This window comes from Nelumbo lutea, chromosome 2 (genome assembly GCF_056320005.1).
Source record: "Nelumbo lutea isolate HS-2025 chromosome 2, American lotus-T2T, whole genome shotgun sequence".
Lineage (NCBI taxonomy): Eukaryota > Viridiplantae > Streptophyta > Magnoliopsida > Proteales > Nelumbonaceae > Nelumbo > Nelumbo lutea.
In genome coordinates this window covers 72,328,477-72,355,054 of record NC_142685.1, presented here as the reverse complement: position 1 = coordinate 72,355,054, position 26,578 = coordinate 72,328,477, and the positions used below count along the sequence as shown (strand labels likewise).

Sequence of the window (26,578 nt, the reverse complement as noted above, 5' to 3'; positions counted from 1 at the left end):
ACCATTAGAACGTCTGAACTAATGACAGTAATGGTGAATCATGTAATGAGGGAAATGCCAGGAAAAGAATAAGGAAAACTGAAAAAGAATCAAAACACGACTTTTTCTCCTGGTGTGCACCACCAGGAAGTTGAAAAATCATTTTTGAGAATAAAAATATCATGGCATTCATTGTCTGGAGGGTGGAAAATAGAACTAAGTATCGAAGATGTATATAGGAGAAAGTTACCTGTCAATGAAACTTCTTGCTTTTGACCTGTAATGGCCACGAGGCAAAATCAGGAACAGAAATCTATTTTTTCAAGCTCATTTTTTGTTTTCCTCATCAAATTATATCCACTATATAACTTATTTATTAGGAACCCAGTATTGTCACCATGGTCTGCAAACTCATGACTGGGAACAACCTATACACCTTGAATGGCTAATTGGAAAAAGTTGCACCGGAGCCTCCAAAATGTTGGTCAATAAACTTATAAGAAAATGAAAAACAGAAAACCTAAAACAGGAAAGAAAGCCTGAATTTGATCAAAGATAATAAGGAGAAAGATTTCAGTATACTCAGTGAAGTAGCAGAGTATGTAGATAAATCAAAATTGAGGCCATTTATACTCTCTGCAACGAATCACGGTTTTCCTAGAAAGGCGTCAATATAGAAAGAAGGGGAATCATTAACTTCAATCAATTTGCTAAGTGTTATTACCTTTGGAATAATAAATTACAGAACAAATTACATCAACAGAATTGCTTTTGCAATTTCCATGCACTGCATTTATCAATGTTCAGTAATTCTAGTGCTGCTCTAATTGACTACATCCATGTTGAGATGATCCACATTAACCTAATCAGTCAAATCATCATCAAGAAAGTCAAGATCATCATCATCATCAGTGGCAGCGACCATAGTGGCAGGATTAACCTCCATTGGAGTAACTACAAGAGGCAATACTCCCATTTCCACAGCTCCCTTTCTTCCTTCTGCATTTCCATCTTCATTTTCATTTACCTCATTTTCATCTGCTTCAGTTTGCTCCATCTCATTATAAAGAATTTCCTACAACCAAAGATAACCAATGACTTTTATGCTCAATTGTGAAAGGAAAACAAAGAAAGATGAAGAAAGCAATTCTAGAAAGAACCTCATCTTCCTGCAAAGCTTGTTTCTCTGTCTCCACAATCCAGTCATCCAGTAGGCTCTCTAGCAGCACATTGTCTAGGCAGAAAGAATCATCAGACTTCCTTCTTAACTGTCGTTCTCTAAGACGCAAGTTGTAGTGGACATATATAAGATCATTCAATCTTTTTTGACCTAAACGATTGCGTCTCTTGCTATGAATCTGATCATACGTACTCCAGTTATGCTCACATCCAAAAGATGAGCATGTCTGACTTAATATGCGGATGGCTATCCTTTGCAGCTCCAAGCAATTTATACCATGTTGTTGCCACCATGCAGCTAACAAGTAGAAAGCAGTGAACAATACAAATTATTTATTATTGAAGAACAGGCCATACAGCCAAGTGCAATCTCACATTTATATACACAAAAAGCACTGATAAATAATTTAGTTGCTTAGTATTAAATATTATCACCTGGATCAAGCTCTGTTCTTGTACTTATGGCTAACTCAGTTCCAAAGTCGGCTTTTGCAGAGACAAAATCAGAAATCTAAAACAATATTATCAGAATATTTTAAACAGTTTTGGCTAAAATAAAGCATAAATTGAAAGTAATAAATATTAAAACATTTAAACAACAAAATTACCTGCATAGATGCAGCAATCCTCCTTCCATTATCCGGTTCAAGTCGAACTATGCATTCGTTCAATCCACGAATTACTTCAGGATGCTACAATTAGGTAGAAAAAACATAGCAAACTAAATTCTGAAAAAATAGAAAAAAAAAGTGGAAATTGCAAATCTCAAATCATCATTGTTTCTCATACCGCTAGAAAATCGGGACGATAGCGGTATGATGGATTAAGGAAGTAAGCTGCAACATATAGAGGATGGTGGAATAATGAATTCCAGTGATTGTCTATCACAGTCCAGAATGATCCATATTTCCTCAGATCATCACCATGAATAGCCTTAATTGCAAGCTTAGCTCTATACATATCGTTATAAATGCATGGCATTGACAGGCTTTTCTCACTATCCACCTTTTGAAGTACTCGCAAAATTGGATCCACAGATTTTCTCACATACTGCATCTTCTTCCAAAATGTAGAATTCAATACAACTTTTTCCACTTCCAAACCTTCATCTAATTTGGAGAACTGGGATGAGATCCATTTATTTGATTGGAACAATTTTTTGAGACCAATCCTATGGTCCAACAAGCTTTGTAAAGTAGCAAAACTGGTGGAAAACCTTGTAATAGCTGGCCGTAGAAGTTCCTGCCCCTCTGTGAATTCTTTTTTCATGAGATTTAACAACCATGTTCGGTTGTATATAAATTTTGTGATTTTCTTGCCTTTTTCCATGCACTCTCCTACCCATTTTATCTTCACAAAGTCTTCAAGCATTCGATCAATACAGAAGGCAGCACAAGGTGTCCAGAATAAATTCTTTCTCTTCTCCTCAAGCATCTTTCCAGCAGCCTTATAACTGGCAGTGTTCTCAGTGATTACCTAACATGTAAAATATTATAAGATTAGGAGAAAGGAAATAACAGCTAATAAGGATGGTAATCTAACAAAGTTTAGGATGACCAGATAATAAGGCTCAGTTTGGAAGGAGTACAAATACAAATATGTAGAGTGCAAAACCTTATATTTTGTATTATTTTGTATGTATTTGCATTTGTACTCTTTCCAAACTGAGCCTAAAGAACAAAAAAAGGGAACAGCTAAGTACCTGTACAACATTTTCCTCACCCATCTCCTCTACCACTTTGTCCAACAATTTAAAGAGGCTTGAAGAATCCTCTACTATGTCTGTTGCATCAACAGAGGAAACAAAGTATACACCACGTGGGCAAGATACCAAAAAGTTTATTAGTGTCCTATCTTGTTCATCTTTCCAACTATCTGCCATGACGGTACAGCCAGTAATTGCCCAAGATGCCTTGAATTCCACAAGGTACTCCTTGATGGATGCAATTTCATCCTGGAGAAATCGACCTGATATCAATCGGCTAGAAGGGCCTTTCAGACCTTGGCCATGTTGTGCAACCAAATCCAGCATCTTATGGAAGTATGGGGAGTTGGCTGCATTTAAAGGAATTGCAGCATGATAAAAGAATTTGCAAATCGCAGAAAGCACTTCCTTACGAGTTTTTTTATCAGATGCTGCCTTTGATTTTACTTGCTTGTAGGATGTTGGTGTTTGACTCCTTGGTGTCCTTAGAATGACAGAATCCAATCTTGACCTTTTCAACTGAGGTTCACTACCAGGTGTAGCAGTACTAGGGGACCTTCCCCTAAATCTCTTTCTTATGTCATTACCCAAACTTTTGTCACCAATGGCCAGCTTTTCTTTGTGTAGAAGATCTTCATCTTGCTCCTCTTCATCATCATTATCTGAATGCATGTAGAAGGCTGCTATCTCTTTAGCATCAGGTCGACGCTGTCTCCTGCCAGTTCGGTGCCATTTCATGTTCTCCTTCATCTTAAGATATACTTCCTCTGGAGCCTTTTTACAATACGCAACCTCGCCAGGGATCCTAGCTAGATGCTGTTTAAACCTGTTTATACCTCCGCTAACTATTTTTTCACAATAATTGCATTTTACCTTTTTTTTCCTCTCATCTTGAGCAACGCCATGTTCCCAACCAGGGTCCACATATCCCAATGATCGAAGAGGAGCCAGACTTATAACTAAGTTCTTATCACTAGTCACTTGTTTTCCCTTTCTTTTAAAGACAACAGGCCCTTCTTCCTCTTCATAATCATCATTAGAATGAAAATCCAAGGATGCTTGTTCTTCATCTTCAGATTGTCTCTGTTTCTTACTAGATCGACATCCTTCCAGATTTTCTTTCATTTTAAGGTATACTTCCTCTGGAGCCTTTTTACAATATGTAACTTCACCAGAAATTCTAGCTAAATGCTGCTTCAATCTATATATTCCACCACTAACTATTTTTCCACAATAATTGCATTTTACCTTCTTTTTTCTCTCATCTTGGGCAATGCCATGCTCCCAGCCAGGGTCAACAAAACCTGTTGAGCGAACTGGGGCCATCTCTTCAACCATTCAGCGAGTTGCACACTTGCAGCAGCTTCTATCCTTTTCTGGTTTGGCTGCATATTTGGAGAAAGATAACTAAAAAGGATGAGAAGATAAAATATGCACATATGTATTATGTGTATAAAAACATGCAAATTATTTAGGCTTTGTTTGTTTGACCAGAAAAGAAAGGAAAAGACAAAACAATAAAAAATAAAAATAAACTTAAGCATAAAGAAAAATGTTTTCATTGAAGTTTTTGTTAATTGGTTGTTCACAAAAAATAAAGAAAATGGTTAGAAACATTCCAAGTGTTGTGAGACTACGTGAATATTAAACAATGATCTCAACATAAGTTCACAGGAATAGGTCAAAGAAAATTAACTTGCAGTAGTTAGTTAATTCACTCAGATGAGTCAAAATGAATCAGGCAGGATCCATACAAATCACGAATCATTTTTAATGGATAACTGAAAATTTTAGTATGACTAAAAAGAAAAAAGAATGAGATACATACAAATGCCTGGCATCCCACACCCTTAATCTAGCAAACCAGCTACCTAACCCTAGCCCTCAAATTTCTACAACTTGTTTTACATCTCAAGATCCCATATATGCAGTGTTTTAAAAGCAAAAGGCACAAGGGCCATTTTGCGCCTGAGGTGCAAGGCGCAAGGCAAGGTGCACTTTTTTTTTTGAAAAATCAGAAAAAAAAAAGAGAAAAATGAAGGATATAATTAAAAAATATATACCTAAACTTCAAATTAAATTAAATGATTAACAAACAACCTATTAATATGTCAAATCACAGCAAAAATCTGCAGTAATCAAGTAAAAATATTTCAAGGTCCCAAGTATTCAATAATCAACATTAAGTTCAAGACTTCAAGCAAGCTGCAGGCCATTAATGCTGTTTTGGAGCAGCTACAGTAACCCGAACCAGTGAAGAAGGAAGAAGAAGATGAGGAAGAAGACAAGAGAAAGAGAGAACAAGAGGGTTTAGTCGAAACTGATTAGTCTCCCATTCAGTCGACCCCCTAATGTTTATTAGGTTCTAATTACACTTACAAAGACTAAACTACCCTCACTTAAGTGTGGGGCAGAGTACTCTAATAAAACAGCCACATAAGCAAAGTACTTAACTGACATGAGATTACATAGATAGTTCACTTTCCCTGAGTTTAGAGCTTTTGTAAACAAATCTGCCCATTGATCATTCGAGCCCACATGTTCTGTGTTTATCTCTCCAGCAAAGACCTTCTCCCTCACAAAGTGGCAATCAACCTCTATGTGCTTTGTTCTCTCATGAAATACAGGATTGGATGAGATATGGAGTGCAGCTTGATTGTCACAATACAGTCTCATAGGTTTATCCATGTGAAACCCAACTTCTTGTAGAAGATTCCTCAACCACACTAACTCACAGGTAGTATGTGCCATGGCCCTATACTCAGCTTCAACACTACTTCTGGCCACAACCGTCTGCTTTTTACTCTTCCACGTCACAAGATTTCCTCCAAGAAATGTGCAATAGCCCGTAGTAGATCTTCCATCATTCACTGAGCCTGCCCAGTCTGCATCTGTATACCCCACTACTTCAAGTTGTCCTCCTGGTTTATACAATAGTCCACAGCCTGGAGCTCCTTTCAGATACCTCACAATTCTAAGAATTGCATCCCAGTCAGGTATACGAGGGTTCTGCATGAATTGGCTCACCACACTGACTGCAAAGGATATGTCGGGTCTCGTGATAGTCAGATAGTTCAGCTTCCCCACTAGTCATCTATACCTTCCAGGATCTTCAAATACTTCTCCTGTATCACTACTCAACTTAACATTTGGTTCCATAGGGGTCTCTGTCGGTTTTGCACCTAACAATCCTGTTTCTTCCAATAGATCAAGAACATATTTTCTTTGGCACAGATTTACACCTTGTTCCAAGATCTTTTGTTTGGAAATGATTTTGTAGAAATACCTTTAATTTGCCAATCCCCAATTTATCACTGCCAGTAATGACAATATCATCCGCATTGACCACTAATAGAATCTTCCCAGCTTCTGAGTCATAGCTGAATACTGAGTGATCTACCTGGCACTGCTTCATTCCAAAACTCTTCACCACTTCACTGAACTTCCCAAACCAAGCACGCGGCGATTGTTTCAACCCATAAATTGCCTTTTTCAATCTGCATACCTTACCATCCTCCCCCTGAGCAACAAACCCAGGTGGTTGCTACATATATACGTCCTCCACAAGGTCACCATGAAGGAAAGCATTTTTGATGTCAAGCTGAAACAGGAGCCAATCATACATAACTGCCAGGGAGATTAGCACACAAACAGAGCCAATCTTAGTCACCGGAGAGAATGTCTCCATGTAGTCCACTCCATACAACTGTGAGTAACCTTTAGCAACGAGTCTAGCCTTTAGATGCTCCACACTACCATCTGGCAAGTATTTAACAGTATACACCCATTTATAGCCCACAACATGCTTACCAGGTGGGAGAGTAGTGAGCTCCCACGTTTGAGTATGTTGAAGAGCAGAGAGTTCCTCCTCCATTGCCTGCCGCCACCTAGGTGAACTAAGAGCTTCTTGGACATTGTTAGGTATGGAAATAGATGACAAAAGTGAAACAAACTGATGATGTGAGGCAGAAAGGCGAGATAATGAAACAAAATTAGAAATGGGATGAAGAGTAGAACTGCATTTACCTTTCCGTAAGGCAATGGGTAGGTCAAGTTCTGAGGGTTTAGCAATAGGAGCCATGACAGGATCCGCAGATAAGGTAGAAGCTAGAGGAGGGGCTGGTGTCGTTCGACGTGTATACACTTGCCGGATTGGTGGACGTTCGGTGGTGATCTGCATGGGATGAGGTGATGAGTCTACTCCAACAACAGCATCTGGAACTGGATCACTGACAGGAAGAGGAAGAGGAAGGACGGGTGGAGACGAAGGCGCTTCAGGACTTGAGAATAAGGGGGCTGACTCAAAAAAGGTGACATCAAGGCAGACATAGCACTTTCGAGTAATGGGATTATAACACTTGTACCCTTTTTGAGTCCGTGAGTAGCCAAGGAAGACACATTTAATTGAGCGTGCATCTAGCTTGTCTATTCCAGGGCTCAGATTGTGGACAAAGCACACACAACCAAAGACACGAGGAATTAATGGAAATAGAGATAAAGTGGGAAACAAGATAGAGAAGGGGGACCGACCATGAAGGATGAATGAGGGCATCTGATTAATGAGAAAACATGCAGTGAGTACAGCATCACTCCAAAACCGTTTAGGAACATTCATGTGGTGAAGAATAGACCGAGCAGTTTCAAGAAGTTGACGGTTCTTCCGTTCAGCTACCCCATTTTGTTGAGGGGTGAATGCACATGATGTCTGATGAATAATGCCATGTTGTTCTAAATACTGTTGAAATGAAGTAAGAACGTATTCACGACCATTATTTGAACGGAGAATTTTGATTGGAACACCAAATTGTGTGCGTATTTCAGCATGGAATTTTTGAAAAATGGAAAACAATTCACTTCTTTCTTTCATTAAGTAAATTCATGTCATTCTTGAACAATCATCAATAAAGGAGACAAAATACGTGTACCCATTATAAGACTATTTTGATTGAACCCCAAACATCTGAATGAACCAAAGAAAAAGGACTCAACATACAACTCTCAACTCTTGGACTGAAGGACACACGACGATATTTCCCAAACTAACATGACTCACATTGCAAAACAGACAAATGACTCAATAACGGGACCAAAATCTTGAGAGCCTTGAGAGATGGATGTCCCAGTCGGCAATGCCATTGTAGAGGGGTAAGTGAAGTCTGAAGAGCAATTGAAGATCCACCACCGTCAAGATAATACAATCCACCAGCTTCATGCCCCCCACCAATCTTCTTCCCCGTCTTGAGATCCTGAAAAACACAAGTGGAAGGAAAGAAGGTAACAAAACAGTTAAGAGCTTTGGTTATTTTACTAACAGACATAAAATTGAATGGAAACTTAGGGACATATAAAACAGATGATAAGGGCACAGAAGCCATGTCAACATTACCAACACCACATATGGGGGATGAGGACCCATTGGCAAGTGTAACAGTTTGTGATGTGGAGGTTTCAGAAAGAGAAGAGAACACACCTGGAGTCCCGGTCATATGATCTGAGGCTCCAGAGTCAATAATCCAGGGAGAGGTTTTAGATGGCATGCAAGCAATACCTGATTGGGCAAGTGTGGTAGTGGTATGCTGTGAAGTAGTTTGAAGGAACCGTTCATACTCATCACGCGGTATGCTTACCATCTCCCTCCCAAAGGTAGATGTAGATGTGGGAGGAGTTCGGTCTGCCGGTTTACTGTCACTGATATCAACCTCACCTGCTACAGCATGATTAGCCCATTTAGAGGGAGGGCCATGTAGATCATAACAGAAATTCACTGTGTCCATCTCTACCACAATGAGTACATTTCCTTGTAGAGTTATTCTTCCCTCTGCCACGGCCTCCCCCTGAGTCACGACCACCCCGACTAATCATGGAACTGCCACGGCCTCCTCGGGGAGCATGACCTCCCCCTCTTGTACTATGTCCAACCCCTCGAGCTGTCACAAGTGCTGATCTATCAGACTATGTGGAGTTCTCTGTCTGTCCCAAAGAAATTCTACGAAGCCTTGAGAATACTTCCTCAAGTGTAGGAAGAGTAGAGCCCCCAATATTTGGGCTCTAACTGGTTCATATTCCAACTTCAGCCCCACTAAAAATCTTGTAACATCTAGTTTCTCCCTTTGTTGTTGCTGAACTTTAATATCTGGAGTAAGAGGGTAATAGACATTGAGTTCATTCCTTATATTCTTCATGCAAGCATAGTACTCTTCTAGTGTTTTGGTTCCTTGTTGTAAATCAAAATACTCCTGATAAAGCTAATACACTCTTGTTGTGTTATCTTGTCCAGAATATAGCTTCTTAGCATGCTCCCATATATCCTTAGCCGTATCAAGGAACATAAAGTTGGCACTAATTTTGGGTTCCATACTATTCCACAGCCAAGTCATGATTTGAGCATATTCTTGTTCCCAATCATCAAACCCTAGAGAGTCCTCCGATGGCTTCTCATCTCTTACATGCTTTACTTTCTTCTTTGCCTTGAGAAACACTTCCATTGATTTAACCCATAGAACATAGTTCTCCCCATTCAGCTTAATTGAGGTCATTTGTACCCCTAGGTAGTCGGAGGAAATTACCACACTAGGTTTCTGATCATTGTAGCCATCTCCTATTGCTGCCATTGTACTCTTTCACAGTTGCCTCTAACCTTACTTCTCAGCTACAAGTTGATTGATGTTGTTCACAGTTTGATACTTCAGCACCTATTGCAGCCCCTAAACACAACAGTGGGAGCACACACTTGTTCTTCTTCACCCTACTGCTGACTTTACACACCTACGACCCACATAAGCATCACAAGCACCACAACACAAATAGTAGGCCCTCTTACAACCACTCAATAAAAAAAAATTGTGCATCACAAGCACCACAACACAGTCAAACTGCTACACCCAGTTCAGACTTGTTTAACACACTTAAAAGGGCATTATATAACCACAAGGAGCTTGGCAAGGTCACTGCATTACACCTTACACCACTCGGCCACCTACAGCAGCCCTAACACCACTCAACAACTCACAGCAGCCCTACACCATTCGGCTACTGCACACACAGCCCTTCCTAGGGCAACAATGAACCTAGTTCTCTAGGTTCTAATCAGTACTAACTAATTCTTGAAGGGTTCCTACCCAGAAATACCAGCAACACAAAAGGACTAAATAACCAACCTTCCTTTGAGAGTATCAGCCAATCATTCACTGCTGAAATCACCTTCCTTGATGAAGAAAACTGTGCGGAGCAGAGAGCAACGAGTTGTGATGTCTCAGACCTAGGGCAAACCATCTCTCTCCATTAACTAAACAGAAACGAAGAAGAAGCTGTCACAAACACAGCTGGGATGCTTTACAAGCAGAAGTAGGTCAGAAACCTCGCTCTAATACCATGTTTTGGAGCAGCTACAATAACCCGAACCAGTGAAGAAGGAAGAAGAAGATGAGGAAGAAGACAGGAGAAAGAGAGAACATGAGGGTTTAGTCGAAACTGATTAGTCACCCATTCAGTTGACCCCCTAATGTTTATTAGGTTCTAATTACACTTACAAAGACTAAACTGCCCTCACTTAAGTGTGGGGCAGAGTACTCTAATAAAACAGCCACATAAGCAAAGTACTTAACTGACATGAGATTACTAAACTACCCCTATTCGGCTCACTCTAACAAATGCAATACAATCACATAGAGTTAGAGTCATGTCATAGGCAATTTTCTTTCAAAAAAAGAGACGTGGACAATTTTCTTTTAAAAAAAGACACATACAGATTAGACATAGAGTTATAGACAGTTTTCTACCCAAAAATGAGTCATAGACAATTTTCTACAAAAAACAAAAAGAGTATCAGACAATCAGCATCCTCTTCATCTTCACTAGGAAGTTCAACTTCATCTTCTTTGACATATGACTTGTACTCATCAAAATCCTCTTCCACTTCTTCTTCAATATCAACTTCTTTCTCTTCTTCATCTTCCAATTCAAGCTGTCTTGGTCTTTTTCCACTAGCTTTTGTTGCTCTTACTTGTGAAGTTGAAGCTCTAGATCTTGTATACCTTAGTGTCTCTTCAACTCCAAAAGCACGAGCAACATCTCCCCATGTTAGTTGATCATCATCAAACACCAAATCATTTTTTGCACCATCCTCATCATGTCCTACCTCCCCCATTAACCATTCATTACACTCATCTATATCTTTTAATGAAATGGGGTCATTGGTGCTATGCGTACGTGAGTCGAAACTTTATTTAAGCATCTGGTTGAACTTAACAAATACCAAGTCATTTAATCGCTTCTGATCCAACCGATTTCTTTTCTTAGTATGAATCTGTTAATTCAAAAAATCAAATGTGTAAATTTAAGATAGTTTATCCAAAAAAATGGAAGTATTCTAGTATAGTAGTTTAGCATACATGCTCAAATACGCTCCAATTTCGCTCACATCCCAATGCACTACATGTAAACCTTAGAACTTTCACTGCAATCTTTTGTAGATTTAGGGTAGAAGCACCAAATATGGTCCACCAATCAGCTAAAAAGTATAAATATTAAATAAATTAGTGATTACACTAAATAAAAATATTAAGAATATAAAATATTATATTAAATCAATGTTATTATTTACCTGATGCTTTAATCTTCCTCTAGGAAATAGCCATATCAAAACCAAAAGGGTCTTTTGCGTTCTTGTACTTGGATATTTCATTAATGATTACACTTCTCTTGTTCTTGTCCTTTTCAAGCATCTCAATTACTTTAAAAAGCCCCGTCATAATCTCTTCACCAGACTTAATTCTCTCTTGATCATCACAATAAAATTGTGGGTTCAAAAAGTAACCAAATGCATGGAATGGTTGGTGGAGTTGGCATTCCCACCTCTTATCAATAATTTCAAGAGTGTCTCCATATTTTTCTTTCCTTCCACCAAATGCTTCGTCAATGGCCTCCTTTGCGCTGTCCATAGCTCTCATAAATATAACCCATGGAAGGCTTGTTTTCACGATCCACCAACCTTAATACACGAACAAGAGGGCTACACACTAGGAATAAAAATGACATTATTCCAAAATGTGGGCATCATGACTATCTCCCCTACTCTTTTCCCTTTTGCTTATTTTATCCAACTGCTACCATTCCATTCCTTTGAGTTAAACAAATCTCTCAAATTCTTCTTTTGTTTGTATATACTCTACAATGTGAGAAAGGAAGTAGCAAAATAGGTTTTTGTTGGCCTAATCAATTCTCTCTAATTTGTAAACTTCCACATTATGTTCAATAAATCTGGATGGTTATAAATATACCCCGTAAGTGCAATTGCCTTCTCAACTGTTCTCTTCACAGTAGGCAACTTCCCAATATCAAGTCCAAACAATGGGCAGCACAAGGTGTCCATGTCAGATGAGAATGCTTTACCATCAAAAACTTCCCTAATAATATAAGAAAAAAATTCAAGAAACAAAAACTTAAAAACTATGACTCTTAAATCAAAAGATAATAACAAAGTATAAAACTCACTGGCTAAGACATAATTTGATGCATTGTCAATAATAACTTGGAGAAGACTAGGAGTGGAGAGCACAAATGGAAGCGGAGCCCCTGTTTTTGTGCAAGTTTGTGTACGACGAAGAAGTGTCTGAGTTGCTGTAATTGCTCAAAAAAATAGGCTGGAGCCCCTGTTTTCTCAGCCACACTGCCGCAGAAATATACATACTTGATATCTGTAGCTCTGTTCGATTCAGGCTTGGACAAACTGGAGCTTGAACTGGATGAGCTTCGGCTTCCTCTGGTTTGGACTTTGGACGAAGGAACTCTTCCCTTCACTTTCAGACTTTCTTTTTTTCTTTTGGTTGCTTTGGCAAAGACCCTGTCGATTCGGTTTCCTTTTCTCCCATGTTTCCTATTTTGTGTTTTTTAATATTTTATGGTATTTCCAAAATTGTTTAAAGACATTATCCAGGCGCTTGCTTGGGCCGCCTATTGCCTGGCCTAAGGCAAGCGCCTGTCTAATTGTTGTGCGCCTTAGCCTGGGCAAGGCATCTAGGCTGGAAAGTATAAAACTCACCGGCTAAGACTATAGGAAAGTTAAATGGAAAGTGCCTTGCATCTGTGCCTGAGGCGCGCCTTTTAAAACACTGATTATATGACACCCTAAATAACTGTCTTTCTGTAGTCCTGTTCACATCTTAATTAGACAAACCAACTGCGATACAATTAGATGATCTATGTAAACATAAACAGCTACTAATTTTCACTCTACCCAACTCCTGTATTTCTTTCATGTTGTCATGCTTGCATGTAACCTTGCTTTTGTTTCTTGACTAGCCCATGCCCACTCTGATCCTCTTCTGCGATTACAATACTGAAGTTCAGTGATCTATCCAGTCTTAATCCTTGGAGAACTGCTGCCAGATCTGCCTTTGTAGAGTTTCCATATCCTATGGGACTCAAGTAAAAGGAAAGTATTGACCTATTACTATCTCTGAAAAGGCCTCCTATTCCAGAGGGTCCCAGATTAACAATGCTGCTGTCGTTAAAGTTTAATTTAATCCATTTGAACTTGGTTCGTCCATTGCAAAATTATAGGCCTTGAGGATGAAAAATCTGCAATGAAATTCCATCTTCTAAGTCCTCCATGGAGAAACTGTCAAACAGTCTCAATGCTTTAACCCAATGAATCACCTTAATCATGATACTCTCAATGATTGTATTTCTTCACCAACACTTCCTATTGAATATTCTTTCATTTCTCTCCTCTCAATTGGTATAAATCATTTCTGCCCTAGTATGTTTCCACATAATTTATCTTCTTTTCCTCAGTGGTCTGAAAAAAAAGAGTTCTTGAAAAGGCTTTTCATATCAACAGGAGCCCACCAACAACCTAAGAGAGTTTAAGAACCATTCCAAATTCCTATAGTAAACAGGCAAGAGATTAACAAATGGCAAATAGTTTTTTCACTCGCATTACAGAGGAAACAATTACAAGGAGATAAGTGTCACATGAGTCATGCATATTTGGAGTCACAACTATTACTTGGTACTCCCTTGTTAGGAATGGATTAAATATGGAGTCAAGGAATCAACTAGGGAATCAGAAAACTGTACAAATGGGAAAGGAGGTAAACATAAGTAATTAAAAGAGAAATAATTGCACTCCAAGGAATTAACTAAAGAATTTAGCAGACAAGTAAATCCTAAAATTAACTAAAGAGATCAATTGGACCAGTCAAAAAAAGGTGATGGCTAAAGGGCTAGGTTAAACCACTGAATGATACAAGTATGGAAATTAGATCAACAAATCATGTTACATCGTTAGTATGTAGGCTCAAAGATATTTCATATGATTTTGACTGTGTACAACATAAAATTGATATTTTCTTACTTTCCATGAATCAAAAAAAAAAAAAAATTGTCTTACTTTCCCAGTAAACCAGAGAGCACGTGTTTTAACTTGATTCAAGCTTCCACTTAACAGATTCATGAAGCAAATAGTTAACAGGTCAGACTTATGAAGCAAACAACCACTGAATCTGAAACAAGAAAGAAACCCATAATTCACCTGATGAAAAGGTCTAAAAGATTCCATTGGACCAAATCATGGTACATATCCTATTTTTGAAGCATTTACCATTTTCTCTGATTGTAAATAAAAATTTACTGATAGAAAAGGGAAAAATACAAAATCAAGTGATCAGATATCACTATGTAAATGAGATCCCAAGTAGCATCCAACCATCCAACTCCAACCAATTAAGTCCTTCAAACTCCAGACCCAACAATTCAAGAGGATCTTCAGCCATGATAACTCAGACTCCATGGTCCAATGTCCTATACTCTACTCAGGACAAACCTATCCACCTGAAGCAGATACGGAAGCAAGGAAAGAACCCATGGAGAATTAAATCAGTTTTCCAAATTCCAATTCCTACGCCAATTTCAGAATTTTTGGTTGATAGGATATTTGTTGTTTCAGGTTTTTTTTTAATTTTTTTAATTGTAAGCGCCTTAAGAATAGCGTTCTGTTTTTAAGAATTTTATTGTTATTTTGTAATTACTACATATGGTAAATTTCAAACTCACTATTTATAGTAAACACTTGTAATTACTATTTTTTTAGTAATTTCTGGTGTCTTTAAAGTAAATTGGTCTTAGTAAAACTGGTAATGATTTGCAGATTGATTTAGGAATTAGAGTCCTTATTGGAGTGTCCCTTTGAGTTACCTATGCATTTGTCTTAAGCAATTAGAAATTGTCCTGGGTAAGTTTTGTAGTCCAAATTGGGTTCTGTAAAGGGACATTCGAGCTCATATATTAAGTCCATGAAATAGTCATTGTAATTGCAATTTAAGAAGAATTGATCTAAACAAAAAAGTGTGGTTTAGTAAATTCTGGTTGTTCTCTTTCGGATTGCTGTTTACACTAACAGAAGAGTTCCCCTCTCCCTAATTCTGCAAGTAGTAGCCATTAAAGCCAAGAACATACCACAAGTTCTTCTTCGGAAGAATTTAACCAACATTTCTAAAGGACTAACATTAATTCAGGTATATAAATTCTTCAGTTTACACTGAAACTTGAATTATCTCATTTTCACCATTTTAATCTTTTCTACCAAACAATTTTCTTTTATTGTTCTTATATTTGGATGCCCCCCATGACTCTGTATCACCACCATTAAATGTTTATTGCTCCTCCACACATACAAGGTTTTGTCAACCCAACTTCACTTCAATTTGGGTTAGTTTCACCTTTCAGGCAACCCAACCTGGACCCAACTCTTCTATTGCTATTTTGCATACATATTATCATAATCCATTTGTCTGAATTTTAAGCCCTAACCTTAACCCTAATGACAAGCTGTTATTAGGGTTTCATTCCATAGTTCTATGTTTTATTTTTTGCTGATTTCATGATTTAGATTTTCAATAGATCTATCATAATTCAAGATGAACTCCAATCATTTGAAACATTCCTTTCATTTTTCTACTAAAAGAACCAATAAAAGCATTAAACAAGTAAATGTCAATTAAAATTATGGTTATAAAATTAGAATTTAGGCATCCTATTCAAAGATTAAAAGAATTTAAGAGATTTTATGAGATTTTAAAAGGACGAGAAAAGTCGGTTGGGTTAGGGTTAGGATTGGGGGTTCATAACCTTGGGTTGAGCTAGGGTTGACCTCAACCTGACCTAACCCAGCCAGACTTGCACCCCAGACCATAGATTTTTTAAGGTAAATAAAAAAGGAAATATTATTAGAAAAAAGGAGAAACAATTACACCTAGGTTATTAGATATCACCCACAAAGAAACAAAATTCGAACCCAAACCCTTAAATCTTTTCAAACACGGAACTTTCTTTCCCAACCCTTAGAAACAGAAAAACAAGGTCCATTATAAAAACAATTAAAAAAACAAAAAAACTAAAACTAAACATATACAACCAAAGCATCCCAAACCAGCATCCAATCAAACAACTTTCATCAATATGCTCTACCCCTTGAAGCTTAATTTGTTCACCGGATCTTTGTTCCAACTCCCGAAACACTTTTCTTGCAAATTCTTCCCTCCCAGAAAAGATTACCCTAAAATCTTGCTAACTTGGATTTCCACTTCCATTATTTTTTCCAAGCCAACTTTCCTCACTCTGTCACAACACACCTACTCATCAACCTCCCTTTCAACTTTCCCACTGGCTTTCCAGTTCCAATCTCTTGATGATTTACCTCTAAGATCTTCATGCATGGTTCCAAAGGCCAAAAATGGAAAAAAAAAAACATAGTCATACAGCACAAAAGGCAGAAAAAACATGCTAGGCAGCATTATATAAATAAAAACAATCTGCCAAGTATTCGAACAATTTCAGAAAATTCCCAAATTTGTGGCAAATCATCACATGAAGCACTAAGAGTTAAACATTATTGATCCTGTTCAAAAACTCCCATGCATCATCACACAGATCAAAAAACAAAGACTGGTATTATTATTTTTTTACTATAAAATGTTTAAAAATATTAATATCCATCCAACCCTTCAGAAAAATGCATTAAAGTAACTTTAAAATTGAACCTTACCAGGATCTAGGTTTTTTTCTGTTGTGGTGCAGGTCCATCGTGTGCTTCCCAATATCATCCATATGGGCAGTGGCATCAGTAAGGCATCTTACAGAGAGACAGAGACTACAGGAAGGTTGTTACTAATGCTCTGATACCAATTTGACTCTATTTACTTGATGAGCCTGTAATTAAAAATGATGAGAGAAGAAGAAAAGAGAACAAACCCTACATTTGATAATAAAGAATAATAGACAATCAGACAATTCAATTGCATTTTAAAATAAAAGTGCAATGACAATAATGCCCTCATACTTAAATTAACATGACAATTCAACTGTCACCACATTACTTGGTTTGCAATTGGCACAGACATGTCATTGCCAAGTCAGGAATCACTTCAAGAATCGCCACCCTGATTCCTGGAAGCTATCCCCCAGTCACAAGAGTCACTCCTAAATATGAAAACTTAAAGAGTGATTCCTGATGGATGAGTGGAAAAACTAAAAAGGCTAGAATCAGAAATGAAGTTATTGTAGGAACTTAGAAGTAACTCCAATAGGTGATAAAATGAGAGAAAGTAGGCTAAGATAGTTTGGTTATGTGCAAAGAAGATCACAATCAGTTGGTCACCTTCCACCAAGAGAGCTAATCAGTTGGTCAAATAGCTGAAAATGTACCCAGTCAAAGAAATGATGGTAATGTAGTGCCTGCAAATGGTCAGAATCAACATCCATCTGTTGAGGAAGAAGGAAATATGGGTGTTTTGAGGAAACAAGTGAAGGTTGAAGCAAAAAGATTTCTGTTTGAAGAGTTAAGATACAATGGGAGATTGGCCTTGAAGATCAGAGAAGCAAAGTTACTGGCAGTGCTGTTAGTTGGTACCAATTCCTTGAAATGGTTTGGGAGTTTTTTTAGAAGAAGTGTTTTCTTCTAGTAAGAAGAAAGATCTGAAAGGATTGTTGGTGGAAGAATAAAGAAGATATACTGTGGAGACAAGAAGAAATGCAAAAGGAGGGTTCATAGTTTTACAAGAATTCTATGATTTGGGAAGGATGCAGATGGTCTGTTTTCCAGAAGGTAGGAACAGTCAAGGTTGGGAGTTGATTCATAATACAGTACAGGAGCTGTTGAACTTATGGGTTGATTGACAGCCAAGGTATTGTGTAAAGAGGTTGGGAGTGTTCGTCAATAACAAGGTTCAGGACCAGATGCAGGATAGTTTTTTGGTTGTGAATCCTAATGGTAATTGCAAAAATAACAGTGAATGCTGGGAAGGAGATTTGGACAACCAAATTAGTGGTTGAAGTCTCAGAAGCTGTCAGATTGGAAGAAGCTAGCTGATATTTTAATCAAGGAATTGAAGATCAAAGGTAAGATCATCTTGGGAGAAAGAAAAGCAGTACTTGATACGGTACAGGATAAGATTGAGATTGCAGCATTAAGCTTCCAGGCTGAGTTTGGGGCTCTTACCATATCAATTGGTGTCCTGGTTCCAACGCAAGACAGTTTGATTTAGAAGATGGTGTAATAGTGAGAGTGATTGGCTTGCCATTTCATCTCTGGAAGCAGGAGTTATTTGAATCAATTGTGTTAGCTAGCAATGGCCACCTAGGAGGAATCTTCAGGTTGGATTATGTTCTGCTGTAGTGTTTCTGAACACTGTAAAACCAGATGATATTCCAAGAAAAATTGAGTTGCTGGCTGATGGTACTACTCCTATGGCTACCAAAGAGCAGGACTCTCGCATGAGTTTCTCGTCTCACCCATTAGGAAAGGTGTGTGGCAATCAAGAACTCAACATCGGTTTGCATATTCGCAGGAAGGATTTTCATCGCACGAAAAGGAAAGTTGATAAGAGAAAGTTGTTAGGACGTATCAAATCAAAGTTGAAAAAAAACAAAATGAAGGAACAAGGAATGTCCCGGCTGAAGCTAGAAAAGGAAATGAAGAGAGGTGGATCTGGGTGATCGCCAAGTTTGACAAAAGTGGCAACAAGACTAGAAGAGGACCATTGGTGGTTCAGGGGTCTGATAGGATTTGGTAATCTTCCAAGCCTGGGGGAGTAAGTACAATGTCTTCAGAGACCAGGTGTGATTCTGAAATTCAAGTTTTTCCGTGTTTAGTGGGTTTAGTCTCTGCTGAAACAGAGAGGCCAGAAGGGGGGAGGGGAGGAGATGGATTCGGGTAGGAACTTTAGTGTCGGTGCTGAGCCAGAAATTGAAGTCGAGGTTGAAGGAAGTTTCAGATGTTGATGAGTCTACTGGAGAACAGGCTGAAAGAAATGTAGAAGATGGTCTGTATTTTGAGTTCAAGATCGGAAGGCTGGGTGTTGATTTGAGTCGAAGGAGCAATCTGAATGAGGATCAAGTTCATGTGACAGATCTTTTCAAGATTGAAACTATGCTTGGCAGGGGCAGAACCTACAAAAAAATACAAATGGGTATATAGAAGGAAGAGAGTGAGAGGTTATGGGATTTCTGATACTGTTCAGAGGGGGATGATGATGCAAGTTCAGTCACAGCCTCCCCTACTTTGAAGAAACAACAGGCAAACAAGGCGAGTGGTGTTGATTCTGAACCTAGCGGAATCCAGCTGCCGCAGGATACTGCCGTTGTTGGAGAAGACTCAAGACTGGAAGGTTGGGTGTTGATTTGGGTCAAAGGAGCAATCTGGAAGAGAATGAGGATCAGAGTTCATGTGACAGATCTTTTCAAGATTAAAACTATGCTTAGCAGGGGCAGGACTTACAAAAAAAAATGCAAATGGGTATATAGAAGGAAGAGAGTGAGAGGTTATGGGATTTCTGATACTGGTCAGAGGGGGATGATGGTCCAAGCTCAGTCACAGCCTCCCCTACTTTGAAGAAACAACAGGAAAACAAGGCGAGTGGTGTTGATTCTGAATCTAGCGGAATCCAGTTGCCGCAGTATACTTCCGTTGTTGGAGAAGACTCAAGTGGTATGGTTATCCAGAAATTAGTTGATAGAGAGGTTACGGTTGGGAAAAGCTTGGGCCTTTTTTTTGGGTGGTGATGAATTTTCCAGGAGGGCCTTTGAGAAATTTCAAAGAAGAAAAATGGAAGAAAAAGAGAAAAAAAAACTTATACTCAGGGGAGCAAGGTTTGGGATGAGGATTACTCAATCCAAGAGGATGCTCTTACAGATGAAGACTGATGTAAACTTCAGAAAGGCTTGCAGCTTTGGTTGTGTCGGGCTGGTGGTCATAGTTTTATTGGGACTTCTATTGGGCCTGTTCTGTAATCTTTCTCTAGGTTTTGATTGGATTTATCATGGGTCTAAGCTGTAGTTTTCTTAGACCTTTGTGGGTTTATTGGGGTTGCTTACATGCTTGCAGTGATATCTTATCACCTTATGCTGTACTTATTCCTTTTTTTATTTTAATGAAAATTTCTCTTTATTCTTCAAAAAGATAAAAAAGACCATCAACATCACCTGTAAGAAGAAGCGATGCTTGCAGTGATATCTTATCACCTTATGCTGTACTTGTTCCTTTTTTTATTTTAATGAAATTTTCTCTTTATTCTTCAAAAAGATAAAAAAGACCATCAACATCACCTGTAAGAAGAAGCAATTTGTTACAAGTTGAAGGGGCTAGAAGGACAAGGGATAGACCAAAAAGGACATAGGTAGGAGTAAGAAATGATTTAAGTACCAATAATTTAAGGGTTATTTATTTAGACACCCCCTATGGTTTTATATAGTTACTAAGATACCCCCAAAGCTTGTTATAACTAAGATACCCTCCATAGTTTGCAATTGTATTACTTATTAGCAATTCTGTTAAATGAAAGTGTAAAATGACATTTTTAACCCTAATGTTAGCTTGACTAATTTAATCAAAAGAAAAGAAAAAATCAAAATACCATTTTTGCCAATAATAGAAATGGTGCAACAATAGTCTAACAACAGACAAATGGCAAGTTAATATGGGACCAACTCACGTGATTGAATGCCCCTTAGGCTGCGTTTAATTGTGATATCTTGACAATGTGGCCGGCCAGAAATAAGAGGAAGAGAAGAGAAGAGAAGAAGAAGAAGAGAGAAGGTAGAAGAGAAGAGAAGGGATTGGCAATGTAACAGTGCTGGCGGCGCCAGTTTTTATTATAATATATATAGGACGACAGAAATAAGAAGGGAAAAGACCCTTGTGCCCCTGCTATAAGTGAGTACAATAACAGACATAACAGAAGTAAAAAAAAATAGAAATAAAAAATGATTTAACTAGCCAAACAGACCCTAATACCAACAACTAAATTATTTCAACACTCCCCCTCAAGTTGGAGCATAGATGTCAATCATGCCCAACTTGTCACACAAATCTTTGTGCCGCACATGATGAAGACCTTTGGTGAAGATATTTGCAAGTTGTTCTTCTGAGCTGACATATGGAGTACACACTTCTGCATTTACAAGTTTCTCTCAAATAAAATGCTTGTCCACTTCAATGTGTTTCGTCCTATCATGCAGGACTGAATTAGCAGCAATATTGATGGCAGCTTTATTGTCACAGTAGAGTGACATAGGATTGCTCACTGCAAAACCCAGTTCACATAACAGATTTCTTATCCACGTGATTTCAACAGCCCCATGAGACATCACTCTATACTCTGCTTCAGCACTAGATCTAGCCACCACACTTTGTTTTTTACTTCTCCATGTGACCATGTTTCCTCCTACAAAGGTACAATACCCACTAGTAGACTTTCGATCATTGACTGCTCCTGCCCAATCTGCATCAGCATATACTTCCACCTTTAAGTGACCATGTTTCTAGAACAACAAACTAGCTCCGAGAAACTTCTTAAGGTATCTCAGGATCCTCTCTGCAACTTCAAAGTGAGTTGTCCTAGGATTGTGCATGAACTGACTAAGGACACCCACTACATAAGCAATATTAGGCCTAATCATAGACAAATACAAAAGTCTCCCTACGAGCCTTTGGAACTTCTTCACATCTTTCAAAAACTCTCCCTGATTGTGTCCCAGATGAAGATTAGATTCAATTGGTTAGTCAATTGGTTTTACCCCCAACTTGCCTGTATCTTCTAGTAGATCTAGTACATATTTCCGTTGGGAAATAAAGATGCCCTTGTGAGAGCAGGCAACTTCAATTCCAAGGAAAAAACGTAAGGGGCCTAGATCTTTCATCTCAAATTGAGTGGCTAAGAATTTTTTTAGTCTCCGTATTTCAGCCTCCCAATCTCCTGTGATCACTATGTCATCCACATACACAATAAGAGCTGCAATTTTCCCTTCACCTCTTTTCACAAATAGAGTGTGATCTGACTGGCATTGTTTGAACCCCATCTGTTGAACTTACTAAATCAAGCCCGAGGTGATTGTTTCAACACATATAAAGATTTTTTTAACCTGCACACCTTTTATTCACTGCCTTTGGCACAGAATCCTGGAGGTTGGGTCATGTACACTTCCTCTTCCAAGTCACCATTCAAAAAAGCATTTTTGATGTCCAATTGGTGAAGGTCCCAGTCAAAATTTGCTGCCACTGAAAGAATGATCCTAATAGAGTTCATCTTGGCTACTGGAGCAAAAGTCTCTGAATAGTCCACTCCATATACCTGTGTAAAGCCTCTTGCTACCAGTCTAGCCTTGTACCTTTCAACAGTTCTATCAGCCTTGTGTTTCACTGTGAACACCCACTTGCAACACACAGGTTCCTTCCCTTCAAGAAGGTCCACCAACTCCCAAGTGCCATTTTTGTGTAAAGCATCAATTTCTTCTTACATTGCATCTGCCCATTCAGGTTTAGACAAAGCTTCTGCCACATTCTTAGGAACGGGGACACTATCCACAGAAGAGAGGAATGCACGAAATGAAGGTGAAAAAGACATAAAATTAGATATAGGATGATTAGTGGTACAAGACCTAACACCATTTCTCTTAGCAATAGGAATATAAAGATAATTGATGACAGGTGAATCAACATTTAGAGGAATAGACATATCAATAGAAGCAAGTGTACCTAGCTGATGAGACGGATCTGCCTTTGGTGAATCTGATGATGTTGGTTGCATAGTGTCAGGTTCCACAGCTCTTGAACTCTGCTGGCTTTTATGGCGACGATGAAAAACCCGGAATGGAGGATCGGGTAAAGGAGGTAGTTGAATTAGAGTCGCCTGTTTCTCCTCAACCCTACTCTCCCCCCAAGGAGAAACCGAGAAAAAATGTTGATTCTCAAAGAATGATACATCAATGGAGACATAGTACTTGTGAGAGGTAGGATCATAGCAGTAATACCCCTTTTGAGATAAAGGGTAACCAAGAAAAACACAGGGAATAGCCCGAGGATCAAGCTTACCTCGAGTAGGGGACAGGTTATGGGCAAAGCAACGACACCCAAAAACACGCATCGGAATGGTGGACAACGGAGTTGTAGGAAACAAAAGCTGATGTGGAGCCTTATATACTCTAGTAACTGAGAGGGCATGCGGTTGATGATGTATGTAGCACACAAGACTGCATCCATCCAAAAACGTTTTGGCACATTCATATGAATTAATAAGCCACGATCTACTTCGAGAAGGTGACGGTTCTTTCATTCAGCAACACCATTTTGTTCGGGTGTCTTGGCACAAGAGCTTCGTTGAAGTGACCCACTCGAAGCAAAAAACTCTGTGAGATCACTATGGAAGTATTCCTTCGCATTGTCCGACTGGAAAATATGGATTTTCGTTTGGAACTGATTGAACACCATGCGTTGAAAGTCTTTCACAATTTTTGGCACTTCATCTCGAGATCGCATAAGCTAAACCCAGGTGTATCTAGAATAATCATCAATTAAGGTGATGAAGTACTTATATCCAGCCTCAGTGGATAGAGTAACAGGGCCCAAACATTAGAATAAACAATATGAAATGGAAATTTAGATCGTTTATTTCGCAAAGGTAAAGAACTTCTACAATGTTTACTCAATTGACATGTCTGACACTATAACTGACTCACTGACAATGACTCAAATAACTTTGGAAACATAACTTTTAATGACTCAAAAGAAAGATGACCTAGACAACTATGTCATAAATAGGCTTGACTCTCACTTGACAAACTCATGGACTCTGTAGCCACAAGACCAGCTTTTTTCTCCAACACGTAGAGACCATCCACCATACTTCCTCTACCAATCGTCTTCCCTGAGGCCAAATCTTGAAACACATGAAAACAAAAAAAAGTGATTGAACAGTTCAATGAGTGAGTTATACCACTAATGGACAGCAAATTAATAGGTAATTTCAGAACATGCAGTACATTAGGAAGGGTAAAGCCAAGTGGGAGAGGTATAGTACCTCGGCCAGCTATGGTAGAAAAAGAACCATCAGCTAGTCTCACCTTATCTCTCCTAGAGAGAAGGTTATATGTCTGAAATAAATTTGACTTACCGGTCATGTGGTTTGAGGCTCCGGAGTCAATAACCCAAGGAGAATCAATGGTATGAGATGACACATGGAAGGATGTGGCAGCATTACCTGATGTAGACGCAAAAGAGGTAGAGGGAGTAGGACCAGAATCTATCTGGTGGAGAGTCCTACCATACAATTCCAAATGTTCACGAAAGGAGTTGATAATTTCTTCCTTAGGGTCAGAACTGGGATGCCTCTCCAGAGTTACCAAAGGACAAGTCTCTATCGACGCCATATTAGCTGAGTTATACTTTTTCTGATTCTGTTGGCTTGGTTTCTTGCCTTGATCAGATGTTGACTTCTTACCCAAATCCTGTGCCCATTTAGGTTTTTCATGGAGATCCCAACATGTATCTCTCATGTGTCGTATCTTCTGGCAGTGAGTGCACCAAAGTTTACTCTTATCATCTGTTTTTTTCTGAGTCACCTTTTTTAAAAACACCTCCGACATTTGTATCTGAATTTCCCTGGACAGCTAGGGCAACTGACTCCCCTTCTACACAATTCATCACACTTCTTCTACTCTCTTCTAACTGCACTAAGGCATACACCTCCTGAACTGATGGCAAGTCTTTACTACCCAAGATCTGCACCCTGATGGACTCATATGAAGGATTCAGCCCTAGGAGAACGGCAAAAGACCCGTTGTTGAGATACAAGTGACTTATATGCCTTTGCATCTTCATCACACTTCAAATTCACATTCTGATAGTGATCAAGTTCTTTCCATATCGATGTCAAATCAGAATAGTACATCAAGAGACTCCTCTCCCCCTGCTTGCAAGTAGAGGATTCAGCTTGCAATTGATATATCTTGGCATAGTGTCTCTGCTCCGAATAGGTGGACTTCGCTTGTTCCCATATCTCACAAGCAGTTTTAGCCCACATAAAAGTCTTCCTTACCTGTGGCAGCATGGAAACCAAGAGCCAAGACATCACCGTACTTCGGTTCCTTCACTCTCCCATTGATGCATCCTATTTACCCCCTAGCAGTGATGTAGAGTTTTATTCTCCTAGACCACTTAAGGTAGTTTACACCATCAAAGGGAATAACAGCCATGGGGAAACTCATATCCATTCCCCCACTCACTCCATTGTGGCTCCCTGAAATCTCTGAAGTAACAGAATTCTCAGACGACATGGTCAAAACAGACAATCAGTTCCAAACAACGGACTTAGGACCCCTCCTTACTCCACAAAAAATGCTCTACTCAATCTACACCCACACACTTGGGTTTGAAAACAGTCTGAGCACAAACAATACCAATTTTAGGACAAAAAAAAGGCAATATTCGGCAGATTTCAGACCTGTACGGTTTAACAGTCCCAACCTACCAGCCTTCCAGAATGTAGGAGAGACCTGTACGGTCTAAGAACATTAATCAGTAGGAGAGATCCTTAACACTTATAATCAAGCCAAATAATTGAGATAACAAGTCATCCTTGACCTATAGTCGCCTTAACACATGAACAGGATCACACGATCCCAAAAAACAGAGGTATAAAGATCTAACAGCATTCAGCAGCCCAGATTCATTTGGTTTTTTCACTTGGTACACGACCAAGGAGAGTAAGGAAGAGAAAAAAGGAAGGACTGTACCAGTTGTAGATCTGTTTTCCTCAGTCCAGATTCAGATCTCTGTTCCGCCCAAATTCAGCAAGTTAGAAGGGTGAAGTCTATTCGATCTGTTCTCTCGGTGAAGTTTGTTCAATATGTTCTCTCAGTCAGTATTCCTGCTCTGATACCATCTTGACAGTGTGGCCGGCCAGAAATAAGAAGAGAAGAGAAGAAGAAGAGAGAAGGGAGAAGAGAAGAGAAGGGATTGGCAATGTAACAGTGCTGGCGGCACCAGCTTTTATTATAATATATATAGGGCGGCAGAAATAAGAAGGGAAAAGACCCTTGTGCCCCTGCTATAAGTGAGTACAATAATAGACATAACAGAAGTAAAAAAATTGAAATAAAAAACGCTTTAACTAGCCAAAAAAACCCTAACACCAACAACTAAATTATTTCAACATGATACAAACACAAATATGTACTCTGCATAAATATCCTCTTTTCGGTTCAAGAATGCAAAGTGGGTTCTCAGTTCTAACCCGTTTTTGTTCTCTTCCTGTTTGTTTCAAATCGATGCAAAAGGTTGTACGGTAATCTCTCCCTCATTCAATCAACTCGAGATTCGAAAAATACAAATTTATATCCAAAAAATAGGTACAATAATGCACTATCATCTTCAACCTCAAGCAA

The 26,578-nt window shown here is 38.8% G+C and overlaps 1 protein-coding gene across 6 annotated transcripts in view; it reads right to left on the bottom strand.

Annotated features, from left to right (window-relative positions):
* Positions 1–582: 582 nt before the first annotated feature.
* The window catches only part of LOC148871488 (hAT dimerization domain-containing protein), a 38,390-nt gene continuing 12,394 nt past the window's right edge, over positions 583–26,578 (bottom strand). For 2 of the 6 annotated variants that reach the window (XM_088971729.1, XM_088971730.1), the window contains exons 2-9: positions 20,342–20,464; positions 16,908–17,071; positions 2,861–4,248; positions 1,948–2,634; positions 1,767–1,850; positions 1,594–1,669; positions 1,140–1,456; positions 583–1,054 (exon numbers count right to left, since the gene is read on the bottom strand). In XM_088971729.1, the coding sequence (XP_088827855.1) occupies positions 842–1,054; positions 1,140–1,456; positions 1,594–1,669; positions 1,767–1,850; positions 1,948–2,634; positions 2,861–4,201 (2,718 nt within the window). In that variant the 5' untranslated portion in view covers positions 4,202–4,248; positions 16,908–17,071; positions 20,342–20,464 and the 3' untranslated portion in view covers positions 583–841. Of the gene's footprint in view, positions 1,055–1,139; positions 1,457–1,593; positions 1,670–1,766; positions 1,851–1,947; positions 2,635–2,860; positions 4,271–14,255; positions 14,368–16,907; positions 17,072–20,341; positions 20,465–26,578 lie in introns of all 6 variants that reach the window. The other 4 variants (XM_088971733.1, XM_088971732.1, XM_088971728.1 and 1 more) reach the window with 4 other exon arrangements.